At 39.3% G+C, this 24,745-nt stretch overlaps 2 protein-coding genes across 9 annotated transcripts in view; one reads left to right on the forward strand and one right to left on the reverse strand.

Annotated features, from left to right (window-relative positions):
• Positions 1-24,745, reverse strand: part of LOC115066076 (sodium- and chloride-dependent GABA transporter 1) — a 373,293-nt gene that overhangs the window by 68,933 nt on the left and 279,615 nt on the right. For 6 of the 7 annotated variants that reach the window (XM_049459651.1, XM_049459648.1, XM_049459650.1 and 3 more), the window contains 2 exons: positions 11,072-11,275; positions 10,848-11,015 (listed from right to left, as the gene is read on the reverse strand). The exons of the other annotated variant lie outside the window; for it this stretch is intronic. In XM_049459651.1, the coding sequence (XP_049315608.1) occupies positions 10,848-11,015; positions 11,072-11,275 (372 nt within the window). The remainder of the gene's footprint in view (positions 1-10,847; positions 11,016-11,071; positions 11,276-24,745) is intronic. 7 annotated transcript variants of the gene reach the window in all.
• LOC125779124 (craniofacial development protein 2-like) overlaps positions 1-24,745 on the forward strand; it is a 245,945-nt gene that overhangs the window by 67,816 nt on the left and 153,384 nt on the right. The window contains exon 2 of one of the 2 annotated variants that reach the window (XM_049459714.1): positions 14,374-14,440. The exons of the other annotated variant lie outside the window; for it this stretch is intronic. The gene's annotated coding sequence lies outside the window, so the exon portion shown is untranslated. Of the gene's footprint in view, positions 1-14,373; positions 14,441-24,745 lie in introns of those variants that run through there. 2 annotated transcript variants of the gene reach the window in all.

Genomic DNA, 24,745 nt, shown 5'->3' on the forward strand with positions numbered 1-24,745 from the left:
CATAGAAACTCCGGACGTCCTGTCTCGCCAAATGACCTCCGCCGCCGTACGACCATCCGACGGTCGCAGCGAAGCCGTATGCACATTAACATAATCCAGAAGCTCATACCTGGCGACCACTCAATGCGACTTCGACGCACCAACAGATAAGGTCACAATCTCACCGCATTACCGGTCTGAGCAGCGTTGTAGCTACGCTACGGGCATTACAGCGTCTGCTAGGCTAATACTCGCCTAAGGGGGGCCGGGATATCCAAATCAGCTCAAGTCGCCCATAAGTAACACCATCCAATACAACACAGCACTTACCACATCAACACGCTAGTGAGGAAAAACCCCATTACTGACACACCACACTTAGGAACACCATTGCATACAAGCACAACGCATCGCTACATACGGATGAGGACACCACACTTTGTTCTTCAACTTCCAAAAAGGAAGGTAAAACAGTTCGAGTCTCAATCACTGCGGCAGTATAGCAAAGCATCATACAATATTCGACGCAAAAATGTATCAATATAAGTATCAGCTGAGTATCTGCAAAAAAACAACATTGTCGCAATATTGCTGCAGATATTTGCTTGCTCGAACATCCCCTGACTTAACCGTTGCATGAAATGAAGAATGGTCTGAACCACTTTGAATGTAATACAAAAAAAAAAAAATCAGAAAATATTCATTTTTAACTGACATACGAGCGTACGAGGTGTGTTCAAAAAGTATCGCGAATTTTGTGTTTTTTCAAAAATTATTTATTTATTCATGAATATCTATTTTGTCCCCTTCAAAGTAATCCCCATGAGATATTATACACTTGTGCCAACGGTTTTTCCAATCTTCGAAGCACTTCAAAAAATAATTTTTTTTTATCTTCTTCAGCTCCCCTCCTTCGATAATGTCTTTATCTCGTCAAGAGAAGCGTAACGTCGTCCTTTCATGGGCCTCTTCAGTTTAGGGAACAAGAAAAAGTCACAGGGGGCCATATCTGGGGAATACGGTGGCTGCGGCATCATTAGTGTGTTGTTTTTGGCCAAAAAGTCGCGCACAAGCAACGATGTGTGTGAGCAGGGGCGTTATCGTGGTGCAAAAGCCAATTTTTGTTCTTTCACAAATCCGGGCGTTTCTGGCGGATTGCTTCGCGCAAATTGCGCATAACTTGCATTTAATACCTTATTGACCGTTCTTCCCTGTGGCAAGAACTCATGATGCACCACGCCCCTGCAATCGAAGAAAACTGTCAGTTACGATTCGCGATACTTTTTGAACACATCTCGTAAATTAAAAAAATGCATTGCTACTTATGTATAACAAAGAATGTTAAATTTAGACAGAGAATGTTATTTTACATATAGCAAAGCTGCAACATACTGATAAAGGCGAAACCTTAAAAGACCTTAGACACTCCTTTGCTCTCATTGGCGGGTTTATTTTTGTATTTTCTGCAGATTTCCGACCTACTCTTCTTGTGACTAATGAACGTACGCGAGCATATATCATTTAAGCATGCTTAATGTCGTCGCCCTTATGAACTTCGATTGAAAATTTAAAATTACGGACGAATATGAGAGCTCATCTTCATGAAATCATTGATGGTGATTTTCCACAGCAACTGCTTAAACTTGAGGAAGTAATTTTTCCACTCCATATTTAAAACGTAATTGTAATATTCTTTTCCAAATAGTCCATAGTTTAGAAATTTTAATAGATGCAGTATACCTAAACATCGACAATTGGCACGAAAAAAATCAATTGCATTCCTCCGAAACTTAATGTTCATCGCAGAATGGTTGCGGCCAGAGATAAAGAGATGTCCAACTTCTCTCTCACTGGAAGTGAGAGAACAATTGTTTAACGTCAAAACCTCCTGAACTCGATCAGCTAAAACAGCATCTCCAGGTTTAGCAATTAGGAGATTTTGACGTTCAGCAATTGGAAGCGAGCGATGGCCAAATTGAAATCTTACCAAAAAAATATGTAAACGGAGGGATTTTTTGCATTGTTCAAGACCACTTATAAAAAACTTAAAACAATCAAAATTAAATGAAGTTGTGAAATATAATTGCATATGATGAAACATTTTGTAATGTCAAGCATCATAGTATTGTTTTCAATGGAAAATTAGAAAAAAACGTTTATTGATTGAGAGCTAAAAAGCTTAAATCTTTTTATTGGGTATTGAAATGTCAAAAGTCATTTGTTTTAACATACCATAAAAGGATTAAAATAGTTTCTCTATATATTAATTAACCACTATATAGTAATTATTATTCGTACTAAATGTTCGGTGTTTTAATTTAAATGCCCAAAATTTATTATTTTGTCCAATCTGGCCATAATGGAAAATGTTATAGAAAACGCTAATTTTGAAGCGCTCTCACAGTGGAATAAGTTGGACATTACTTTATTCCTGGTTGCGGCAATACTGACATTGTACACAAATTAAAGAGTAGAAATTTACTTCAAATTGGAATTGTACAGTTGTGTGATCAAAAAAAAAAAAAACAATATTTCGCAGGTTTTAGAGTTTCGTATTTATATTTGATTTTATTTAGCTTTGTATGGTGGGAAATTCAAATCACTCTTAAGAAAAAATTATATAAGATATACTTGTATCTAAAAACAATTTTATTTAATAAGAAGACAGCACACTTCACAATACAATATGAGTTTCGACTTTGTCGCAATGGGCACTATAATAATATGTGTCTAAAGTCAAAGCGATGCCATAAAATGCCTCTGAGCTGAGAAATTTAAAGATAAAAAATCACGATTTACGTTAGGTTCTTAATTTTGTTAATTTTGTTATTTTTATTATTTGTCTTACATTTTATAGATTTATGGTAGTTATAAAGAAACTTAAAATTATTTGGCAATTGTTACCCACGGTGCAACTTCGCATTTAAGCGCGCTCTCACGATCTAATTATTCCTAATATATTAAGAAATAAAAATATACAAATCGATAGACAGCGTAACTAATATCGAAGGCGCAATCCTTTATCGCCAGGAGTTCTTAAATTCATTAAACCCTGCTGGACCCGCAACTACATGAATTGGCATTAAAAATTGGAATTCCAGTTATGCTTTTGAGGAATTTAAATCATCCCAACATGTGCAATGCAATTAGGTGGGATAGACCTACGAAAAGAATGTTTTACTCATGACCAACTGTATGTATCACAGCCCGGAGGTCCTGAAAGTCAATTTATGTTGCTGTCATAAAATAAATTAACATCAAATATCGTTTATAGGGAAGCTCTGATTTAATAAGTTCTTTTTTCAGAAGCAGAAAACGTAAAATATACAATAAAGATCTTTAAAAAAAAAAATAAAAAAAATACAAAACAAGTAAAAAGGGCTAAGTTCGGGTGTAACCGAACATTTTATAATCTTGCAACTTGTAAGAATCAAAGCCAGGGAAATAGTTTAAGGGCTTCACCAGTTTTTGTTGGATTTAAAATATTTTCGGTCATAAGGTGGCACACAATAAGTTCATTATTCGTGCAAAGTTTTATCCCGTTATATAATAATTCCTTATTGATTTGTGTACTGAAAACTGAACGAATCAAGTGGAATTTAAAATTGTGCTACGTGGAAATAAGGGTGGTTGTTTCACATGTGTGTTTTCACACTATGACATAAGAATGTAAGAAGAATGTCACGTACTAAATTCTGTCGAAATCGATCAGTCGGGTCCTGAGATATGGGATTTCACCATTAAGTGGGCGGTGCAACGCTCATCGTCCAATTTTCACATCAGCTCCCATAAAACTCTACCGTCCTGGCGGTAAAGTTTAATGTCGCCGGCGTATTTAGTTGTTGATTTATCGCGCTTTTAGTAATTTTTAACAGTACCGTTATATGCGGAGTGAGCGGGATTATTCACCGATTTCATCCATTTTCACACCGTCGAGAAAAGTTCTTATAATATTTATAATCTGCAAATTTGATTGTTGTAAGTAAGTGGTTTAGGAGATATGTATATTAAAATTGTTAAAGGGCCGAGCCACACCCGGTTTAAAAAAAAAATTGCCCACAAGTGCCTCTTGCTACTAGGATCCTCTGTAACAAATTAAACCTTTATATTTTAATTTAGTACATAGGGCTGGCACTTTATACGTTTTTGGTTAATGCGTAGCACTGGTCCGATTACGCCCATCTACGAACTCGATTTTTTTTTCTACTAAGAAATAAGCTTCATCAAGATATCTCAATTTTTACTCAAGTTATAGCTTACACGGACGGACGGACGGTCAGACATACAGTCAACCGTATTTCAACTTTTCTTGTCATCCTGATCATTTATATATAAATAACCCTATATCTATCTCGGTTAGTTTTAGGTGTTACGTATAACCGTTAGGTGAACAAAACTACAGCAGTATGTAGCAACTGGTTGCAAAAGTATAAAAATAATACTCACTGACCAATATATTCGGCACAAAACCTGTTGCAATAACGATTTTATTTATTTTAATCAACCAGACTGACAAAATGCTCACAGACTTTCATCAAAGTTTCTCACATCCAATCACAGATCAGATAAAATCAGAGTGATGTTCGAAAATCCTGATATTACTTACATGGGAGCTAGATCAAGTTTTCAATGAACTGTATTCATTTTAGGCACAAAGGTACACTGTTATGAGCAAAACATGCTGTCCTGATTTTAATTAGATAACTGACATATTGGTCGATATATGCGGTACAGAGTCACCCCGTAGTTCAAAAATCTTTAAATCTTTAGGTATATGAGGGCCAAGGGAAGTATTTGTCCGATTCAACTCAATTTGGACATACAGACAAACCATTATAAGGATTAACCTTTAATTTCAGTTTTATATTTCACACATTGGCCGACATTTTCGATCAAAAGTCAACCATAGGTACCAGCGTCTAAATATTCGGTGCCTAGGGGCTTGAACAGTTTTTATTTAATTCAAACAATTTTTGGCTATATAGTGGCACAAACCAAAGATATTATTCGTGCAAAGTTTTATGCCGATATATTACATCCTTCTTGATTTTTGTACTGGAAACTGAAGGAATCAAGTAGAATTTAAAATTGTGCTATATAAGAAGTATGCGTGGTTATTGTCTGATTTCGCTTATTTTCACAGCGTGGCATAGGAATATGAAAAGAATGCCTTATTCTAAATTTTATCTAAATCGGTTAGTCGGGTCCTGAGATATGGGATTTCACAAAAAATGTGGGCGGTGCTACGCCCATCGTCCAATTTTTACCACGGTCCCTATAAAGCCTTGTCATACCATCATAATGTAACATTTTTACGCTTCTGGGGCATATAGTTATCGATTGATCGCGCTTTCAGTAGTTTTGAACAGTATGGGGAGTTTGCGGGGTTTTTATCCGAATCTTGTGATATTTATACTGGGCGAATTTGGTTATTGTAGCTTTAGTAGTTTAGGAGATATGCACATCAAACATTTCAGAGGGCCATGCCCACTTACTAAAATTTTTTTTTTCCTCAGTTGGCCCTTGCTACTGCGATCCTCTATGCTAAATTACAGTTTTATATCTTAATTTAATGCGTAGTTATGGCACTTTATACGTTTTCGGTTAATGGCACTTACGGACAGACAGACAGTCAACTGGATTTCAACTTTTCTTGTCACAGTGATCATTTATATAAGTATATATAACCCTATATCTATCTCGTTTAGTTTTATGTGATACGCACAACCGTTAGTTGAGCAAAATTACTTCTATAATATTCTGTAGCAACTGGTTGCAAAAATATAAAAATAAACTTTCTTGTTTGAATTTCTTTCATTTAACTAATTTTTAATGACCCCATACAAAAACGAGAAAGTATAACTTTTATATTGTTAAATGCGATTGTTACAAAAAAAAAATTCATGGACATTGTGGAATTTAAATCTTAATTCTCCCTGCATGGTGAATGGAAAATTTTCACAACGTTCTCCAACACAGTTATTAGCAGAAATTATGTAAATACTTATTAGTGAGAATTATCGTCAATTCATTTATGACAACGGAAAGTCAGGAATATGCTCGTTCAAGTAGATCAGCACGACATTGAAGCTGATAAGGTTTCCGTCAAGAAGGTAGTTCTAGAAGTAGTCAGAATTATAAAAATCATGTAACGTGAAATGAAAGAGGTTTATTGTATGCAAAAACGTTGATGTCAACGAAATTGATTTTCAGATTCAAAACAAAATAGTAGGCGCATTGTGGTACGCTTACGAATACCTGGTTTTACTTGCGTAGCGAAGGTTATGAGTAACGAACATACCCTCCTATACACCCATGGGTCCATATATGTATATGAGCAAGAACAAAATAAAATTTAAATTTAGAGGAAGTCAAGGGCAAAGCGTGAAGTCAAGGCTGGTTCCAGGAAAACAACAACACTAGCGGCAGCCAGTTCCAAACCCAGTAGCCAAAGTTTAGCTGATAAGCATTGGGAGGAGGGAGAGGTGCTGCTGCCAACATTGCGTATATCAAAGAATGTCCAAACTTTGAGATCAACAACCAAGAAGAGGCAAGGTAGGCAGAGAAGCGGCATGCTAATAGCTGATAAAAGTACAGTTGCTGCTGCTAACTTCGGATAAGTGTCGCAGCGGAGAGAGAACAAAGTGCCTACCTCGGAACGTTGTGATCGACCATAACACGTGCGGGATTGGATAGATAGAGCTGAAAAGGGAAGGTATTTGTGAAAGGAAAAAAGTGAGACCGAAATGCATGAGTATGAAGAGCTAGACAAGCTGGCCCACAGTGGTAACTCTCGATAATTCTATGAAAAAATGCGACGACTAACGGTAGGTTTCAAGACCGGAGCATGCTCCTGTAGAACCCCCAGAGGTGATCTAATAACCGATTCCAAGAGCACACTAAAATTATTAAGGGAATACTTCTCCAGCCTGAACGGTAGTGATAGCATAACATAAGGAGATGCCGAACCCGATTCCGATGGAGCAGATGTTTCATGTCCGGCCGTGAAGAAGTACGAATAGAAATTACCCGTTTGAAAAAAAGTAAAGCGACGGTGACCGATGGATTAACAGCCGGGATATTCAAACACGGCGGCGAAAAACTGATAAGGAGCATGCGTCAGCTTCTTTGTCGAATATGGTCGAACGGAAAGCTTGCCTAACGATTGGATTTTAAGTGTGCTCTGCCCAGTCCACAAAAAGGCAGACCCCACAATCTGCACCAACTACCGTGGGATAAGCCTCCTCAACATTGCGTATAAGGTTTTAACGAGCGTATTGTGTGAAAGATTAAAGCCCACCGTCAACAAACTGATTGTACCTTATCAGTGTGGCTTTAGACCTGGCAAATCAACAACCAACCAGATATTCACCATGCCAAAGTTTGGAAAAGACCCGTGAAAGGAGAATCGACACTCACCACCTATTCGTCGATTTCAAAGGTGCTTTCGAGAGCACGAAAAGGAGCTGCCTCTATTCCGCGATGTCTGAATTTGATATCCCCGCAAAACTAATACGGCTGTTTAAACTGACGTTGAGCAACACGAAAAGCTCCGTCAGGATCGGGAAGGACCTCTCCGAGCCGTTCGATACCAAACGAGGTTTCAGACAAGGCGACTCCCTATCGTGCGACTTTTTCAATCTGCTGCTGGAGAAAATAGTTCGAGCTGCAGAACTGAACCGAGCAGGTACAGTCTTTTATAAGAGTGTACAGCTGTTGGCGTAAGCTGATGATATTGATGTCATCGGTCTCAACACCTGCGCCGTTAGTTCTGCTTTCTGCAGACTAGACAAGGAAGCAAAGCAAATGGGTCTGGCAGTGAACTAGGGCAAGACGAAATATCTCCTGTCATCAAACAAACAGTCGTCGCACTCGCGACTTGGCTCTCACGACACTATTGACAGTCATAACTTTGAAGTTGTAGATAGTTTCGTATATTTGGGAACCAGCATAAACACCACCAACAATGTCAGCCTGGAAATCCAACACAGGATAACTCTTGCCATTAGGTGCTACTTCGGACTTAGTTAGCAATTGAGAAGTAAAGTCCTTTCTCAATGAAGAAAATCCAAACTCTATAAGTCACTCATAATTCCCGTCCTGCTATATGGTGCAGAGGCTTGGACGATGACATCAACTGATGAGTCGACGTTGAGAGTTTTCGAGAGAAAAGTTTTGCGAAAGATTTACAGTCCTTTGCGCTTTGGCCACGGCAAATATCGCATTCGGTGGAACGATGAGCTGTGCGAGATATACGACCACATTGACATAGTTCATCGAATAAAAAGACAGCTACGCTACGCTGGCTAGGTCATGTTGTTCGAATGGACGAAATTACTCCAGCTCTGAAAGTATTCGACGCAGTATCCGTCGGGGGAAGCAGAGGAAGAGGAAGACCTTCACTCCGTTGAAAGGACCAGGTGGAGAAGGACTTGGCTTTGTTTGAAATCTCCAATTGGCGCCACCTTAAGAAAAGAAGAAACGACTGGCGCGCTGTTATTAACACGGCTATAACCGCGTAAGCGGTGTCTACGCCAGTAAAGAAGAAGAAACGAGTTAGTTAACTTTATTAATATCTCAAAAGAATGCTTAGTCATACAAGTCAGAAATATCTACAAATGAAACAGTTTTGATCCTATTTAGTGCCATGTTTCCTAAATAAAGATTAGAAAGACAAATTTTTAAAATGGAAAAGTAATTGTGCTACGAACTAGTATTAAATTTTTGAAGGCTCCAGAAAAGGTTCATATGAAAATACTTATCTGATATAAAAAGTTGAGCTGAAAACAAAAGCGTATTTAAAACTTCTTGAGGCTTCACACTATCGAACTTGTATCGATATATTGGAAGACCGTCGGAACAAAAGGAGCTCCAAAATGGAGTTTATACTGCAAAATAAGCCCTTATTTGCATTCAAAAAGGTACAGTTCGTTGTTGCGTATGCAAAGCTGCTAAATGTACATAGATTTGGTTAGGTTAAGCTACACTGACTAGCTTTCACGACGTACATAAAACTACAAGTTCTTCGTAGCTCCAAATTAAGGTTTATTATTAATACGAGCTGAAAATTACGCCTTTGAGTACATCAACGCTTTTTGCATATGTTTCCTAGATATCCCAGCCGAGTTTTGGATAGGGGCGGATATAAGCAGCGAACGTGTTCCAGCGTCTCCCTCATGCCTTCTTCTCTCACTTTCTAAATGCATCATCGTTAATAATCCCCATACGGTATGTATGTGAGGAAAGTAATTTGTGACCTGTGACTAGGGCAGCAATCGTTCTGCAGTGTTCTTGACACCATATGAGTGGAAAGTTTGCGTGTTTTCCTTTCGCTTCGCTTCACATGAGTTTGGCGATTCTGCAAGACCCTAAAACATTTCATCGCACCCTGATCCGTCTGTTAGCCTTCGGAAATTTCTTTGTGTATGCTTTTTAACGCCTTCCCCGTTTCCTGAACTGGGGCGGTCGTCAAGCAAATGACATTCTTGGTAATCTCATCTACTACTTCGATTCCCGGAATGCGATTCTAGCCTAGAACGCAGTATATATGCAAAATTTTCCGGCAGCCTGCTTTTAAAGAAATTCTCTAACGTAATGCGAAGTGAGGTTATTGCTTTATTTGACGCTTGGCGATATGTACTGATATTTTATAATTCATTTTCTGCTATTACAGCAGACCTCCTGGCCGCAAGCACAAAGAATATACTGCAGTGTTCCGGCAGCTTAAAGGGTCGCCTGATATCTAGCACTTTTTATCCCTGCGCTATCTACTCTCTTTTAATGTGACTTTAAACATTCTCTTCCAGATAAAGCTCGAGGGTGTCTATTTTACCCACCGTTTTACTGTTCATCGAACTATGTTTGGAGCCGAGCTTTCCACAACAATGTCATTTGGTGACAGGTAGGTAAATGGCTTAAATGGTTCGAAGTCTTTGAGTGACCAAAGCATTTTGTCCACGTTATGGTATTGGACATACTCTACGCTATTTCCTACAAGTTGGAGATTAGTAGAGTTCGTATACCCATGAAAATGCGTGCTGAAAGGGTCTTCCAGTGATTTTTCATTGCACTCCATTCATTTGCCACATTTTTTGGATCTAAGGGTAATCAATTGCTTGAATGGTACTTTCCTCCGCCTAGCTACCCCGGTTGTCTTTTCTAACTTACCGCAAAAGCTCTTCCACGACTGGTCTTTGGCTCTTCGAATTTCTTTTTTTTTTCAGTTCCAGTTTGAAGAATTTTACTTCAAATCCTATACACCTATGGGCAGAAACTGAGCGTGCCCGAAGCACCTCCCAATCTTCAAAATTATTTACCTTTATTCTTGTATCATTGTAATTTTTTAAATAAGGTTACTTATGTTAGAATGTGTTTTTCGAAAAGTTCGACCGATTTCACAGTATGTTTTCCGTCTTCAAAAAGTGCTTTGCATATTCTTTTTTTAATAACAAACTCAATAGAACAAATATTTTATCAAATTGTTTATTTTATAAATGTTTGAAAGTTAAAGTTTTGACATTCAAACATTTTAACACCTGATTTTTACGCGGGGAATTCTCAATTTTCTTTTTACACACAGACCTTTCTGCATTGAAAGATTACAGTGTTGCCAAAATTTATTTGCTTTAAGCGCTATTAGATTTTGCAATAGACTAGCTCACTGAAACTCAGTACATATATAACAGTTATTCTTTAACAGGCGAAAAAACGGTGTACGCAGACTTTTTGTGTCGAGTGTGTATACTTGTATGTATATTAGTTTTAGCCTAAATATGCAGTATAGCATGGTTCAGTATATTATTTACGAAGTAGCTTGCCATCATTAACAAAGTTCAAATTGATTTTTTTATGTGATCTTTTGAACTTACCTCGCCTGTATCTCCGGGAGTTCGCCTCCATAGCCAAACCATGTAAACAGGTATGTAAAGCATCGATGACAAGGCAGTAAACCATCCAAACGCATGAGCCCACCAAGGATAATTATAGTCTAAATATTTGATTGGTTTCCATTGCACAATGTTGAAAAAGAATACTCCCTAAAAATACTTGATTAAAAACAATTACGACATAGTACTTTTTGTTTTTATTTTACCAGACAAATGAGCGGAGTTGTAACACACCAACAAAATTTCCACCAGACCATGGGGTAATAACCGATCATATCTTTTATGCCGTCATAAAAACGGTCGACGCCATAGCACCACGAGATTGACACACATTCGAAAAATATTAGCCATAATAGGCAGAAACCACTAACTGCATACGAGTCCAATATTTGAAATATGTACATGCCACCCTATATGATTTTATGAATTTAATTTAAAATTATGGACAAATGTTTTTTAATAAATTAATTTTTCTAAATGAAATTTGTATTAAAATCTAAAATTGTGAAAAATCTCTCTACACAAGACTATGTCCTCAATCTCCTTATAATTCGGGAACGGTTGAATCGATTTGGATGAAAATTGGAGGATGGAGTCATGTGTAGAAGTTCACGAAAGTGAGGAAAGTTCTCTGATCGCCATTCACTTGGGAGTGGCCAGAAACGATTCTTTTACATATGACTCAAGCAGCTCACGACTTCCGGTCTTTGACCAAGTATCCTCTGGGTAGCCTAAGAACATCCGTTTGAAGGCGAGCTAAAGTGAGAAGGCGAAATATCCCCTACTTAGTGTTGTGCGCTGGGTTTGGGACCCGCCACGTAAAAAAACACCCCCAAGGAAAAAGCAAACACAGCCTCGGATGAGAGACCCCCCTTTTGATGACGACCATGGCAAACGAAATAAGGACTATGATTTGAGGGCATGCACCTGGAATGTCCGGTCCCTTAATTGGGAAGGTGCCGCTGCCCAGCTGGTAGATGTCCTCGTAAAGATAAAGGCTGACATCACCGCCGTCCAAGAAATGCGATGGACGGGACAAGGACAGAGACGAGTAGGTCCTTGTGACATTTACTACAGTGGCCATATAAAGGAGCGCAAGTTTGGTGTTGGATTCGTGGTGGGAGAGAGACTCCGTCGCCGAGTACTATCATTCACTCCGGAGAATGAACGTCTAGCCACAATCCGCATCAGAGCGAGGTTCTTCAACATATCGCTCATTTGCGCCCACGCCCCGACGGAAGAGAAGGACGATGTGACCAAAGATGCTTTTTATGAGTGCTTGGAGCGCACTTACGAGAGATGCCCCCGCCACGATGTCAAAATCGTGCTTGGCCACTTCAACGCCAGGGTGGGCAAAGAAGGTATCTTTGGCACTACGGTCGGTAAATTCAGCCTCCACGAGGAAACATCCCCAAATGGGTTGAGGCTGATCGACTTCGCCGGGGCCCGAAATATGGTTATCTGTAGTACTAGATTCCAGCATAAGAAGATACATCAAGCTACCTGGCTGTCTCCGGATCGGAAAACCACCAACCAGATCGATCATGTTGTGATAGACGGAAGACACGTCTCCAGTGTTTTAGATGTGCGTGCGCTCCGAGGTCCTAACATCGACTCGGACCACTATCTTGTTGCAGCCAAGATTCGCACCCGCCTCTGTGCAGCAAAAAACGCACGCCAACAAACACAAGGAAGGTTCGACGTCGAGAAGCTGCAATCACAACAGACAGCCGAACGATTTTCTACTCGGCTTGCACTCCTGCTCTCTGAGAGCACTCGTCAACAACTCGGTATAAGGGAACTGTGGGACGGCATTTCAAACTCCTTACGTACAGCTGCAACCGAAACCATTGGTTTTCGGAAAGTGCACAAGAACAGCTGGTACGACGAGGAGTGCCGTGTCGCAGCGGAGAGAAAACAGGCTGCCTACCTCGCAACGTTACGATCGACCACAACACGTGCGGGATGGAATAGATACCGAGAGTTGAAGAGGGAAGCGAGACGCATTTGCCGACAGGGGTAATGCTCGAAAATTCTACGAAAAAATGCGGCGACTTACAGAAGGTTTCAAGACCGGAGCATACTCCTGTAGAACCCCCAAAGGTGATCTAGCCACCGATGCCCAGAGCATACTTAGATTATGGAGGGAACACTTCTCCAGCCTGCTGAATGGCAGTGAACACATAGCACCAGGAGAAGGCGAACCCGATTCCCCAATCGATGACGATGGAGCAGACGTTCCATTGCCCGGCCATGACGAAGTTCGAATAGCAGTTGCCCGCCTGAAGAACAATAAAGCGAACAATAAGGAGCATGCATCAGCTTCTTTGCAAAATATGGTCGGATGAAAGCATGCCCAACGATTGGAATTTAAGTGTGCTATGCCCAATCCATAAAAAAGGAGACCCCACAATCTGCGCCAACTACCGTGGGATTAGCCTCCTCAACATCGCATATAAGGTTCTGTCGAGCGTATTGTGTGAAAGATTAAAGCCCACTGTCAACAAGCTGATTGGACCTTATCAGTGTGGCTTCAGACCTGGTAAATCAACAACCGACCAGATATTCACCATGCGCCAAATCTTGGAAAAGACCCGTGAAAGGAGAATCGACACTCACCACCTATTCGTCGATTTCAAAGCTGCTTTCGACAGCACGAAAAGGAGCTGCCTTTATGCCGCGATGTCTGAATTTGGTATCCCCGCAAAACTAATACGGCTGTGTAAACTGACGTTGAGCAACACGAAAAGCTCCGTCAGGATCGGGAAGGACCTCTCCGAGCCGTTCGATACCAAACGAGGTTTCAGACAAGGCGACTCCCTATCGTGCGACTTTTTCAATCTGCTGCTGGAGAAAATAGTTCGAGCTGCAGAACTGAACCGAGCAGGTACAATCTTTTATAAGAGTGTACAGCTGCTGGCGTATGCCGATGATACTGATATCATCGGTCTCAACACCCGCGCCGTTAGTTCTGCTTTCTCCAGACTGAACAAGGAAGCAACGCAAATGGGTCTGGCAGTGAACGAGGGCAAGACGAAATATCTCCTGTCATCAAACAAACAGTCGTCGCACTCACGACTTGGCACTCACGTCACTGTTGACAGTCATAACTTTGAAGTTGTAGATAATTTCGTCTATTTAGGAACCAGCATTAACACCACCAACAATGTCAGCCTAGAAATCCAACGCAGGATTACTCTTGCCAACAGGTGCTACTTCGGACTGAGTAGGCAATTGAAAAGTAAAGTCCTCTCTCGACGAACAAAAACCAAACTCTATAAGTCGCTCATAATTCCCGTCCTGCTATATGGTGCAGAGGCTTGGACGATGACAACAACCGATGAGTCGACGTTGCGAGTTTTCGAGAGAAAAGTCCTGCGGAAGATTTATGGTCCTTTGCGCGTTGGCCACGGCGAATACCGCATTCGATGGAACGATGAGCTGTACGAGATATACGACGACATCGACATAGTTCAGCGAATTAAAAGACAGCGGCTACGCTGGCTAGGTCATGTTGTCCGGATGGATGAAAACACTCCAGCTCTGAAAGTATTCGACGCAGTACCCGCCGCGGGAAACAGAGGAAGAGGAAGACCTCCACTCCGGTGGAAGGACCAAGTGGAGAAGGACCTGGCCTCGCTTGGAATATCCAATTGGCGCCACGTAGCGAAGAGAAGAAACGATTGGCGCGCTGTTGTTGACTCGGCTATAATCGCGTAAGCGGTGTCTACGCCAGTGAAGAAGAAGAAGAAGTCACCATGAACAAATAATCCCCCACCCAGTTTTTCTTAATTTTAATTTTAACAACATTTTTTTTTTAATTGAAAATTTTTACTAGTTTTAGTTAAAAAATTAATAATTTAAAAACTGTTCGTGATTTTTTGATAAAATTTTCAGTAGATATAGTTCAATGCTTGTACTTTCAGAAAATATGCATGGATTTTAATTATTTTTATTTTTTCATATTGTTTATTAACTTTTAAGTTAACAAATGAACATTTTAATGACATCTCCCTCAAAAAAAAAAAAAATTCAGTATTTTGCAATAAACATTCAAGTAATGAAATCCGCGAAAAAATTTGACTGATCGCAATTAGATTAAGCAAACAAAATTTTTTAAGACGGGGGGTCAGCGCTGCCGGTATAGCGCGCTGCCGCGTATCATTGGCATACCCTTAGATTTACTCCGTAATTATAAGTAAGGAATAATAGTTAATGTTTTAATTTAAAATATCGTTATTTTATGGTTAATTTTATTTAAACAAATGACAGAGATAGTAAATCATATAATTTAATAAACTGTCCATTCACATGAATTGCACATATAATTACCAATAAAATCTTTGAAAACATGAGCCCAATTTTTTGTTATTAAAACTAAGTTTTTTATGAATTTTGTATGATCTTTTTTGTTAAATGGATTGCAGCATTTATTTATCCGGTTCATCTTTAACACGTTCTACCCGGGACATTTTTTGCGTGTTCGTATACAGCGCGTGCACGAGAATTCAAGTTGTTCATACAACGGAACTCGTTCGCGGAATTATGTATGTCTCTCTCTAGTATGGTTGTTGAATTAAAAGTATAAACATTTGTGTACCACCGGTGGTAATACATCACTCGAGTGCAAAGTTTTCTCCAAAGCCCTTAAAATCGTTACCAATAAAGTTAAAAAAAAAAAGAAATAAAGCAATATTTTTGAGTTATAAAATTAATTTAAAAATTATTTAACTTCTTTGATTTTTATTTATAAAAGAAATATATGATTTATGATATCTGACATTTGTTTAAATAAAATTAACCATAAAATAACGATATTTTTAAGTAAAACATTAACTATTAGTCCTTACTTATAATTACGGAGTAAATCTAAAGGTATGCCAATGATACCCGGCAGCGCACCATACCAGCAGCGCTGACCGCCCGTCTTAAAATTTTTTTTGTTTGCTTAATCTAATTGCGATCAGTCAAATTTTTTCGCGGATTTCGTTACTTGAATGTTCATTGCAAAATACTGAAAAAAAAATTTATTTTTTGAGGGAGACGTCATTAAAATGTTCATTTGTTAAAGTTAAAAGTTAATAAACAATTTGAAAAAAAAAAATAATTAAAATTCATTCATATTTTCTGAAAGTGCAAGTATTGAACTATATCTACTGAAAATTTTATCAAAAAATCACCAATAGTTTTTTAATTATTAATTTTTTAACTAAAAGTAGTAAAAATTTTCAATTAAAAAAAAAATGTTGTTAAAATTAAAATTAAGAAAAACTGGGTGGGGGATTATTTGTTCATGGTGACTTCTTCTTCTTCTTAATTGGCGTAGACACCGCTTACGCGATTATAGCCGAGTTAACAACCGCGCGCCAGTCGTTTCTTCTTTTCGCTACGTGGCGCCAATTGGATATTCCAAGCGAAGCCAGGTCCTTCTCCACTTGGTCCTTCCAACGGAGTGGAGGTCTTCCTCTTCCTCTGCTTCCGCCGGCGGGTACTGCGTCGAATACTTTCAGAGCTGGAGTGTTTTCATCCATCCGCACAACATGACCTAGCCAGCGTAGCCGCTGTCTTTTAATTCGCTGAACTATGTCAATGTCGTCGTATATCTCGTACAGCTCATCGTTCCATCGAATGCGATATTCGCCGTGGCCAAAGCGCAAAGGACCATAAATCTTTCGCAGAATTTTTCTCTCGAAAACTCGCAACGTCGACTCATCCGCTGTTGACATCGTCCAAGCCTCTGCACCATATAGCAGGACGGGAATTATGAGAGACTTATAGAGTTTGGTTTTTGTCTGTCGAGAGAGGACTTTGCTTCTCAATTGCCTACTCAGTCCGAAGTAGCACCTGTTGGCAAGAATTATCCTGCGTTGGATTTCTAGGCTGACATTGTTGGTGGTGTTTACGCTGGTTCCAAGATAGACGAAATTACCTACAACTTCAAAGTTATGACTGTCAACAGTGACGTGAGTGCCAAGTCGTGAGTGCGACGACTGTTTGTTTGATGACAGGAGATATTTCGTCTTGCCCTCGTTCACTGCCAGACCCATACGTTTTGCTTCCTTGTCCAGCCTGGAGAAAGCAGAACTAACGACGCGGGTGTTGAGGCCGATGATATCAATATCATCGGCATACGCCAGCAGCTGTACACTCTTATAAAAGATTGTACCTGCTCGATTAAGTTCTGCAGCTCGAACTATTTTCTCCAGCAGCAGATTGAAAAAGTCGCACGATAGGGAGTCGCCTTGTCTGAAACCTCGTTTGGTATCGAACGGCTCGGAGAGGTTCTTCCCGATCCTGACGGAGCTTTTGGTGCCGCTCAACGTCAGTTTACACAGCCGTATCAGTTTTGCGGGGATACCAAATTCAGACATCGCGGCATAAAGGCAGCTCCTTTTCGTGCTGTCGAAAGCAGCTTTGAAATCGACGAATAGGTGGTGTGTGTCGATTCTTCTTTCACGGGTCTTTTCCAAGATTTGGCGCATGGTGAATATCTGGTCGGTTGTTGATTTACCAGGTCTAAAGCCACACTGATAAGGTCCAATCAGCTTGTTGACGGTGGGCTTTAATCTTTCACACAATACGCTCGATAGAACCTTATATGCGATGTTGAGGAGGCTAATCCCACGGTAGTTGGCGCAGATTGTGGGGTCTCCTTTTTTATGGATTGGACATAGCACACTTAAATTCCAATCGTTGGGCATGCTTTCGTCCGACCATATTTTACAAAGAAGCTGATGCATGCTCCTTATCAGTTCTTCGCCGCCGTGTTTGAATAGCTCGGCCGGCAATCCATCGGCCCCTGCCGCTTTGTTGTTCTTCAGGCGGGTGATTGCTATTCGAACTTCTTCATGGTCGGGTAATGGAACGTCTGCTCCATCGTCATCGATTGGGGAATCGGGTTCGCCTTCTCCCGGTGTTGTGCTTTCACTGCCATTCAGCAGGCTGGAGAAGTGTTCCCTCCTTAATTTAAGTATGCTCTGGGCATCAGTAACTAGATCACTTTTGGGGGTTCTACAAGAGTATGCTCCGGTCTTGAAACCTTCTGTAAGCCGCCGCATCTTTTCGTAGAATTTTCGAGCATTACCCCTGTCGGCCAGCTTATCGAGCTGTTCGTACTCACGCATTTCGGCCTCTTTCTTCTTCTGTCTGCAAATGCGTCTCGCTTCCCTCTTCAACTCTCGGTATCTATTCCATCCCGCACGTGTTGTGGTCGATCGTAAGGTTGCGAGGTAGGCAGCCTGTTTTCTCTCCGCTGCGACATGGCACTCCTCGTCGTACCAGCTGTTCTTGTGCACTTTCCGAAAACCAATGGTTTCGGTTGCAGCTGTACGTAAGGAGTTTGAAATGCCGTCCCACAGTTCCCTTATACCGAATTGTTGATGAGTGGTCTCAGAGAGCAGGAGTGCAAGCCGAGTAGAAAAACGTTCGGCTGTCTGTTGTGATTGCAGCTACTCGACGTCGAACCTTCCTTGTGTTTGTTGGCGTGCGTTTTTTGCTGCACAGAGGCGGGTGCGAATTTTGGCTGCAACAATATAGTGGTCCGAGTCGATGTTAGGACCTCGGAGCGCACGCACATCTAAAACACTGGAGACGTGTCTTCCGTCTATCACAACATGATCGATCTGGTTGGTGGTTTTTCGATCCGGAGACAGCCAGGTAGCTTGATGTATCTTCTTATGCTGGAATCTAGTACTACAGATAACCATATTTCGGGCCCCGGCGAAGTTGATCAGCCTCAACCCATTTGGGGATGTTTCGTCGTGGAGGCTGAATTTACCGACCGTAGTGCCAAAGATACCTTCTTTGCCCACCCTGGCGTTAAAGTCGCCAAGCACGATTTTGACATCGTGGTGGGGGCATCTCTCATAAGTGCGCTCCAAGCACTCATAAATGGCATCTTTGGTCACATCGTCCTTCTCTTCCGTCGGGGCGTGGGCGCAAATCAGCGATATGTTGAAGAACCTCGCTTTGATGCGGATTGTGGCTAGACGTTCATTCACCGCAGTGAACGATAGTACTCGGCGACGGAGTCTCTCTCCCACCACGAACCCAACACCAAACTTGCGCTCCTTTATATGGCCACTGTAGTAAATGTCACAAGGACCTACTTGTCTCTGTCCTTGTCCCGTCCATCGCATTTCTTGGACGGCGGTGATGTCAGCCAGCTGGGCAGCGGCACCTTCCCAATTAAGGGACTGGACATTCCAGGTGCATGCCCTCAATTCGTAGTCCTTATTTCGTTTGCCATGGTCGTCATCAAAAGGGGGGTCACTCATCCGAGGCTTGTTGTTCATTTTCATTGGGGGTGTTTTTTTTACGTGGCGGGTCCCAAACCCAGCGCACAACCCTATGCAGGAGGATGTTTCGCCTTCTCACTTTAGCTCGCCTTCAAACGGATGTTCTTAGGCTACCCAGAGGATACTTGGTCAAAGACCGGAAGTCGTGGGCTGCTGATGATCATGGTGACTACTTTATGAAAAAATACTCACATTAATATTCGATGATCAAGTGGAAAACGAGGGGTCCACGTGAGGGGTGACGTGTTTTTACTCATCGCACAGGCATTATAGCTACTTTCTTAGATTATGTACGAAAGACGTCAGGCAATTATAACAAACCAAACGCAGCTATTATAGACCAGTCATTTAAGCTTAAATTAGGTAAGAATCTCGGAATTCGATATACCCATTTTTATGTCTGTAAATACACATACATACAGACATATAAATGAGTATATCGAATTCCGAGGTGAACTTACTATAATGACTGGACTATTAAAATGAAAAGGTGGAATAGCTGCAGTGTTTAAATACTTCATTATATATGATCTCTGATAGAAATGGGATATGGGGATGGTAGAGTATAACTGCAACCAAATTGTTTAATTAAGAGTATAGTATAATTCTGAATGATAAAATTAAATGTTTGAATCATAACTGACTCAATTATGAGGCTACACTATCGACCAATTAAGTACGTAGATGTTGACGAAATTAATTTCCTGATACAACAGTTGTTGCAGACTATTAGTTATATTCTAAACCTACCATTAAAAAGTATTTTAGCAATATACTAGATATAAAAGTAATTTATCTAGATACTAGATAAACCCGAAATGATAGATTAAGTTTGGGAGTAATCGAAAATTTTATACTCTCGCAAGTTAAGGGGTGTATGGAGTTTTCGTACATATTTTGATTATTATTTTTATTAATACATAGCTGACACTGCAGGCGTTGTCCTGCGTGAAACTATGTGTTTTGAAATGAAAAGAAAGCTGCATTTACTTGCGTTAAAAATCATTTATTTTCGATTTTTCAAATTTCGTTCGATTCCATTGATTATAATGATTATCAATCTCAAGAAGTTGCACACGACGTACCATTCACAGTACATAATGACTCAAATGAAATGTAGGGGGTATTTATCAATACATAGCAGCGAAAGTTTATCGTCGTTTTTCGGATGGATTGTGTAAATTCGTCCTAATGCATTAGTTGAAAACAAACCTGGATGTCAATCTACTGGTTGGCCTTGCTTTATACGTAACTATTTCTTCGATAATGCATTCTATGTATATGTATATAATATCAAGGCATTTCCATGCATAATATCAAGGCACTGCCGCAAGTTGAGAAAAAACTCGTTAAGATCAATTTTGTTGCTGGCGTTGTTTCCACTGGCTGTAATGTATTCCCTGGGTTGAAATACACTCTTTGGCTATTCTCCAAATGAACTGCGAAACGCAATAGACGTAAAACGTTTGTGAATTGTAAAAGTAAATATCAAACAAAGCGCTTTATTGCAGTTCATGTATCGCCCCATTTGATACTTGCTGATCTCATCTCGTTCAAGGAAAATAACAGCCATGTTGCTTTCATTGGTGACGTATTTGCAAACGTATTTGATCGATTTCAACAAATTGCAATATTCAACATTGACATGAGTTTTGAATGTGAACTAGACAACGGTGGCAAACATGGTACGATCCATGTGTTGTCGACTTCGACATTCACTCCTCTAAGTTTAATGCTGAATGCTCTTCCATTGTCGGCTACGCCGATAAAGCGAATATCCATCATTTCCAGTTTGCGATTCCGAAAGAAAAGCACGTGGATAGTGTTTCGTGCATTTATTGTCAGACATACAAACCAAAGTGGGATGGTGGTGTTCTGGATCTATCTCTGGATCAGGAATTTCCGCAGAAATGATTTCATAAATTATGTTTATTAACTTTTAAGTTAACAAATGAACATTTTAATGACATCTCCCTCAAAAAAAAAAAAATATTTCAGTATTTTGCAATAAACATTCAAGTAATGAAATCCGCGAAAAAATTTGACTGATCGCAATTAGATTAAGCAAACAAAATTTTTTAAGACGGGGGGTCAGCGCTGCCGGTATAGCGCGCTGCCGCGTATCATTGGCATACCTTTAGATTTACTCCGTAATTATAAGTAAGGAATAATAGTTAATGTTTTAATTTAAAATATCGTTATTTTATGGTTAATTTTATTTAAACAAATGACAGAGATAGTAAATCATATAATTTAATAAATTGTCCATTCACATGAATTGCACATATAATTACCAATAAAATCTTTGAAAACATGAGCCCAATTTTTTGTTATTAAAACTAAGTTTTTTATGAATTTTGTATGATTTTTTTTTGTTAAATGGATTGCAGCATTTATTTATCCGGTTCACGGTTTAACACGTTCTACCCGGGACATTTTTTGCGTGTTCGTATACAGCGGAATTATGTATGTCTCTCTCTAGTATGGTTGTTGAATTAAAAGTAAAGGGTGATTATTTAAGAGCTTGATAACTTTTTTAATCGTTACCAATAAAGTTAAAAAAAAAGAAATAAAGCAATATTTTTGAGTTATAAAATTAATTTAAAAATTATTTTACTTCTTTGATTTTTATTTATAAAAGAAATATATGATTTATGAGGGTGTATGAATTAGCCCCCACTGAATTAACCCGAGCGCTCGAAAAAAAATATCCCTGGTCGGTCCAAAACCCCGGTGTTCATAATTCTTCTGTGAAAATTATTAAAATCACTAATAGTGCACATTTCGTAAAAGGAGAAACCATAATTTTGTAAATTATAAAATAATAGAAGGGAATTTTTCCTTTTACGAAAGGTTAAAATCACAGTGTACATTTCGTAAAAGGAGAAACCATAAGAGAGTGTGGCAAACAATTTTAATAAATTTAAATTCCCGTTTTGTCGTCAAGATGTTGACGAATATTTACATATTTTTATTTAATTACTAGCTGGCCCCGCAGCCGTTGTCCTGCGTGAAATTATGTGTTTTGAAATGAAAAGAAAGTTGAATTTATCATTTCATTTTTTTTTTCAATGTAACGCTTGATATACCACATTTTTTGATTTCTGTTCCGGTGTACAGAAAAGATTGCTTTCCAACTCGTGTGCACGCCACGTATATCTGGCCGTGTGAAAAACATAGAATTTCCAAACTTATTGCACACACTATGCGACTATCCTTGTGTCCTGTTGAGTGTCATCTCAAATGCAATTTTCGCTGGAAAATGAAATGGCAAATCGTTGGAACTCAAAGAAATTCGTTGAATCAAGCATTCAGCCTTTTGTATTCGATAGCTGCGTCACAATCAGTCGGGTTCCATTATATAGTTTCGGCGCTTGCAGATTGCAAAACATAATAACGACAGATCAAACTTTGAGACGCAAATGATGCGGTGGCATACCAAGCCTCTCCAAAGAATTTAGAAACTCCACTGGATAATTCACGGCGACGTCTTCAATGGCAAGACGATCGGTCGATTTGTATGAGCGCAAGTCTTTCGGAATTTGACTTTGAATCTTCCAGTTTAAGTCAAGAACATCTGTATTTTTTGGCAGTTAATATTGCGCGTGCATTTAAGGAATCATAGTTAAGATAATTTGGCCAATGTCCGAAGTTTGGTGATGAGTTCATCTTTCGTGAATTGATAAAGGGAAGATGGAATTGATATCGAACCACCGGAAGCATCAGCCGAAATTGAACCATTTCCAATTTTTAGCGAATACGATGTAAAATGTCTTCGACAATGTCATTTTTGTTCGTATCTCATAATTGACGCGGATTTAAAGGCTGATATGGTGAAATGATTATCGCGAAAAGTGTGGGAACTTCAGTGGCATTCGAAGTAGCTATCGCATCGTCCAACATTTGTTTCCACTGATTATCGGGTTCCAGCAATTGTAATTGCACACACCATACCATTCACAGTACGCAATACGCCGCGTACATTAATCAGTAGCAACCGAAGGTAGAAGCAATCATCGTTTTTTGGGTGGGTTGTGTAAATTCATCCTAATGCATTAGTTGAGAACACACCTGAATGTCCATCTACTGTTCGGTCTTGCTTTCAGCGTAACTATTTCTTCGACGATGCATTCCATGAATGCAAGGTATTTTCAAATAGAGCAATGTTCTCGTAAGCGGATCACTGACGAAAGTTGAGAAAAAAACTCGTCAATGTTAGTTTTGTTGTTGGCGGTGTTACCACCGGCTGTAATGTATTCTCTGGGCTGAAATAAACTCTTTGGCCAATCTCCATATTAACTGCGAGACACACAACAATCGGAAACCGTTCATGAATTGCAAAAGTAAATATCCTAAAAAGCGCTTTATTGCAGTTCACGTATGGACCGTATCGTTTAAGACCATTAAGCGCCATGTTGCTTCCCTTGGTGACGTACTTACAAACATATTTTATAGATTACACCAAACTGCAATACTAAACATTGATATGAGTTTAGAATGTGAATTAAACAACAGTGGAGAATATAGTACGATCCATATGTTGTCAACTTCGTTATTCACTACTCTAAGTTGTATGGTCGTCTGATGAGCTACGACGAAGGAGTGGATATCCATCATTTCCAGATTGCGATTCCGAAAGAAAAGCAAGCGGATAGTGTTTCGTGCATTTATTGTTAGACATACAAACCGAAAAGGGATTGTAGTGTCCGCAAGGTCCATGAACCATATTGCTTTCCACCACTTCATATAATACTGGATCTTTCACACGTAAAGTTTTCACTGAATAATTTTCAATTGTTCAATTCACAACCTGTCGTAAAGCATCGTAAATCGTAATAGTAATAATTTTTCTCTTGAATAGCCGGAATAAAAAAAGAAGCGATCGAGACTGAACTATTCAAATAATTTCCAAATCAAAATATTGAAAAACAAAACAGAAATTGAAAAAAAATGTTTTTGGAAAAAAGTTACTTTTTGGAATTATCCAATTTGCCGACTTTTCATGAAAAGTATAAGATGTTTTTATTTCTAAACCTTCCTTAATCCACAACGAACAACCTCTTAAAATTTCATCAATATTGGTTCAGCCGTTCTCTTAGCGTTACTAACGAACAAACATTCATTCGTTTGTATGAGAAAAAGAAAAGGACTGTTTTTAGGGGTTTTCCGGCAATTATTCGAATAATCCCTGAACCTAAACGAATATTTAAAAAAAAGAATTATCAAATTTCGTTCAGTCGTATTAAAGTTATGAGCGTACATACATTTTGGCGATTCATTTTTACATACATACATATTTATATAGACGAAGATGTAAGGTTGTTTTTATTGTTTTTTTTTTTTTTTTTTGAAGAAATGAAATATTGAAATGATTCCTACAAACATGAATTTTGAACAAATGCTTATGATTTGAAATATAATTTTTGTATTTATGAGTTGTATTAAATTTTGACATAAAGAGATAAAAAGTATCCTATGTCCGTCTCCTGGCTCTAAGCTACCTCCCTACAAATTTTCAGCCAAATCTGTTCTGCCGTTCTTGAGTTATAAGTGATGTAACTAACACGACTTTCTTTTATATAT

Source organism: Bactrocera dorsalis, chromosome 6, assembly GCF_023373825.1.
Source record: "Bactrocera dorsalis isolate Fly_Bdor chromosome 6, ASM2337382v1, whole genome shotgun sequence".
NCBI classification, from domain to species: domain Eukaryota; kingdom Metazoa; phylum Arthropoda; class Insecta; order Diptera; family Tephritidae; genus Bactrocera; species Bactrocera dorsalis.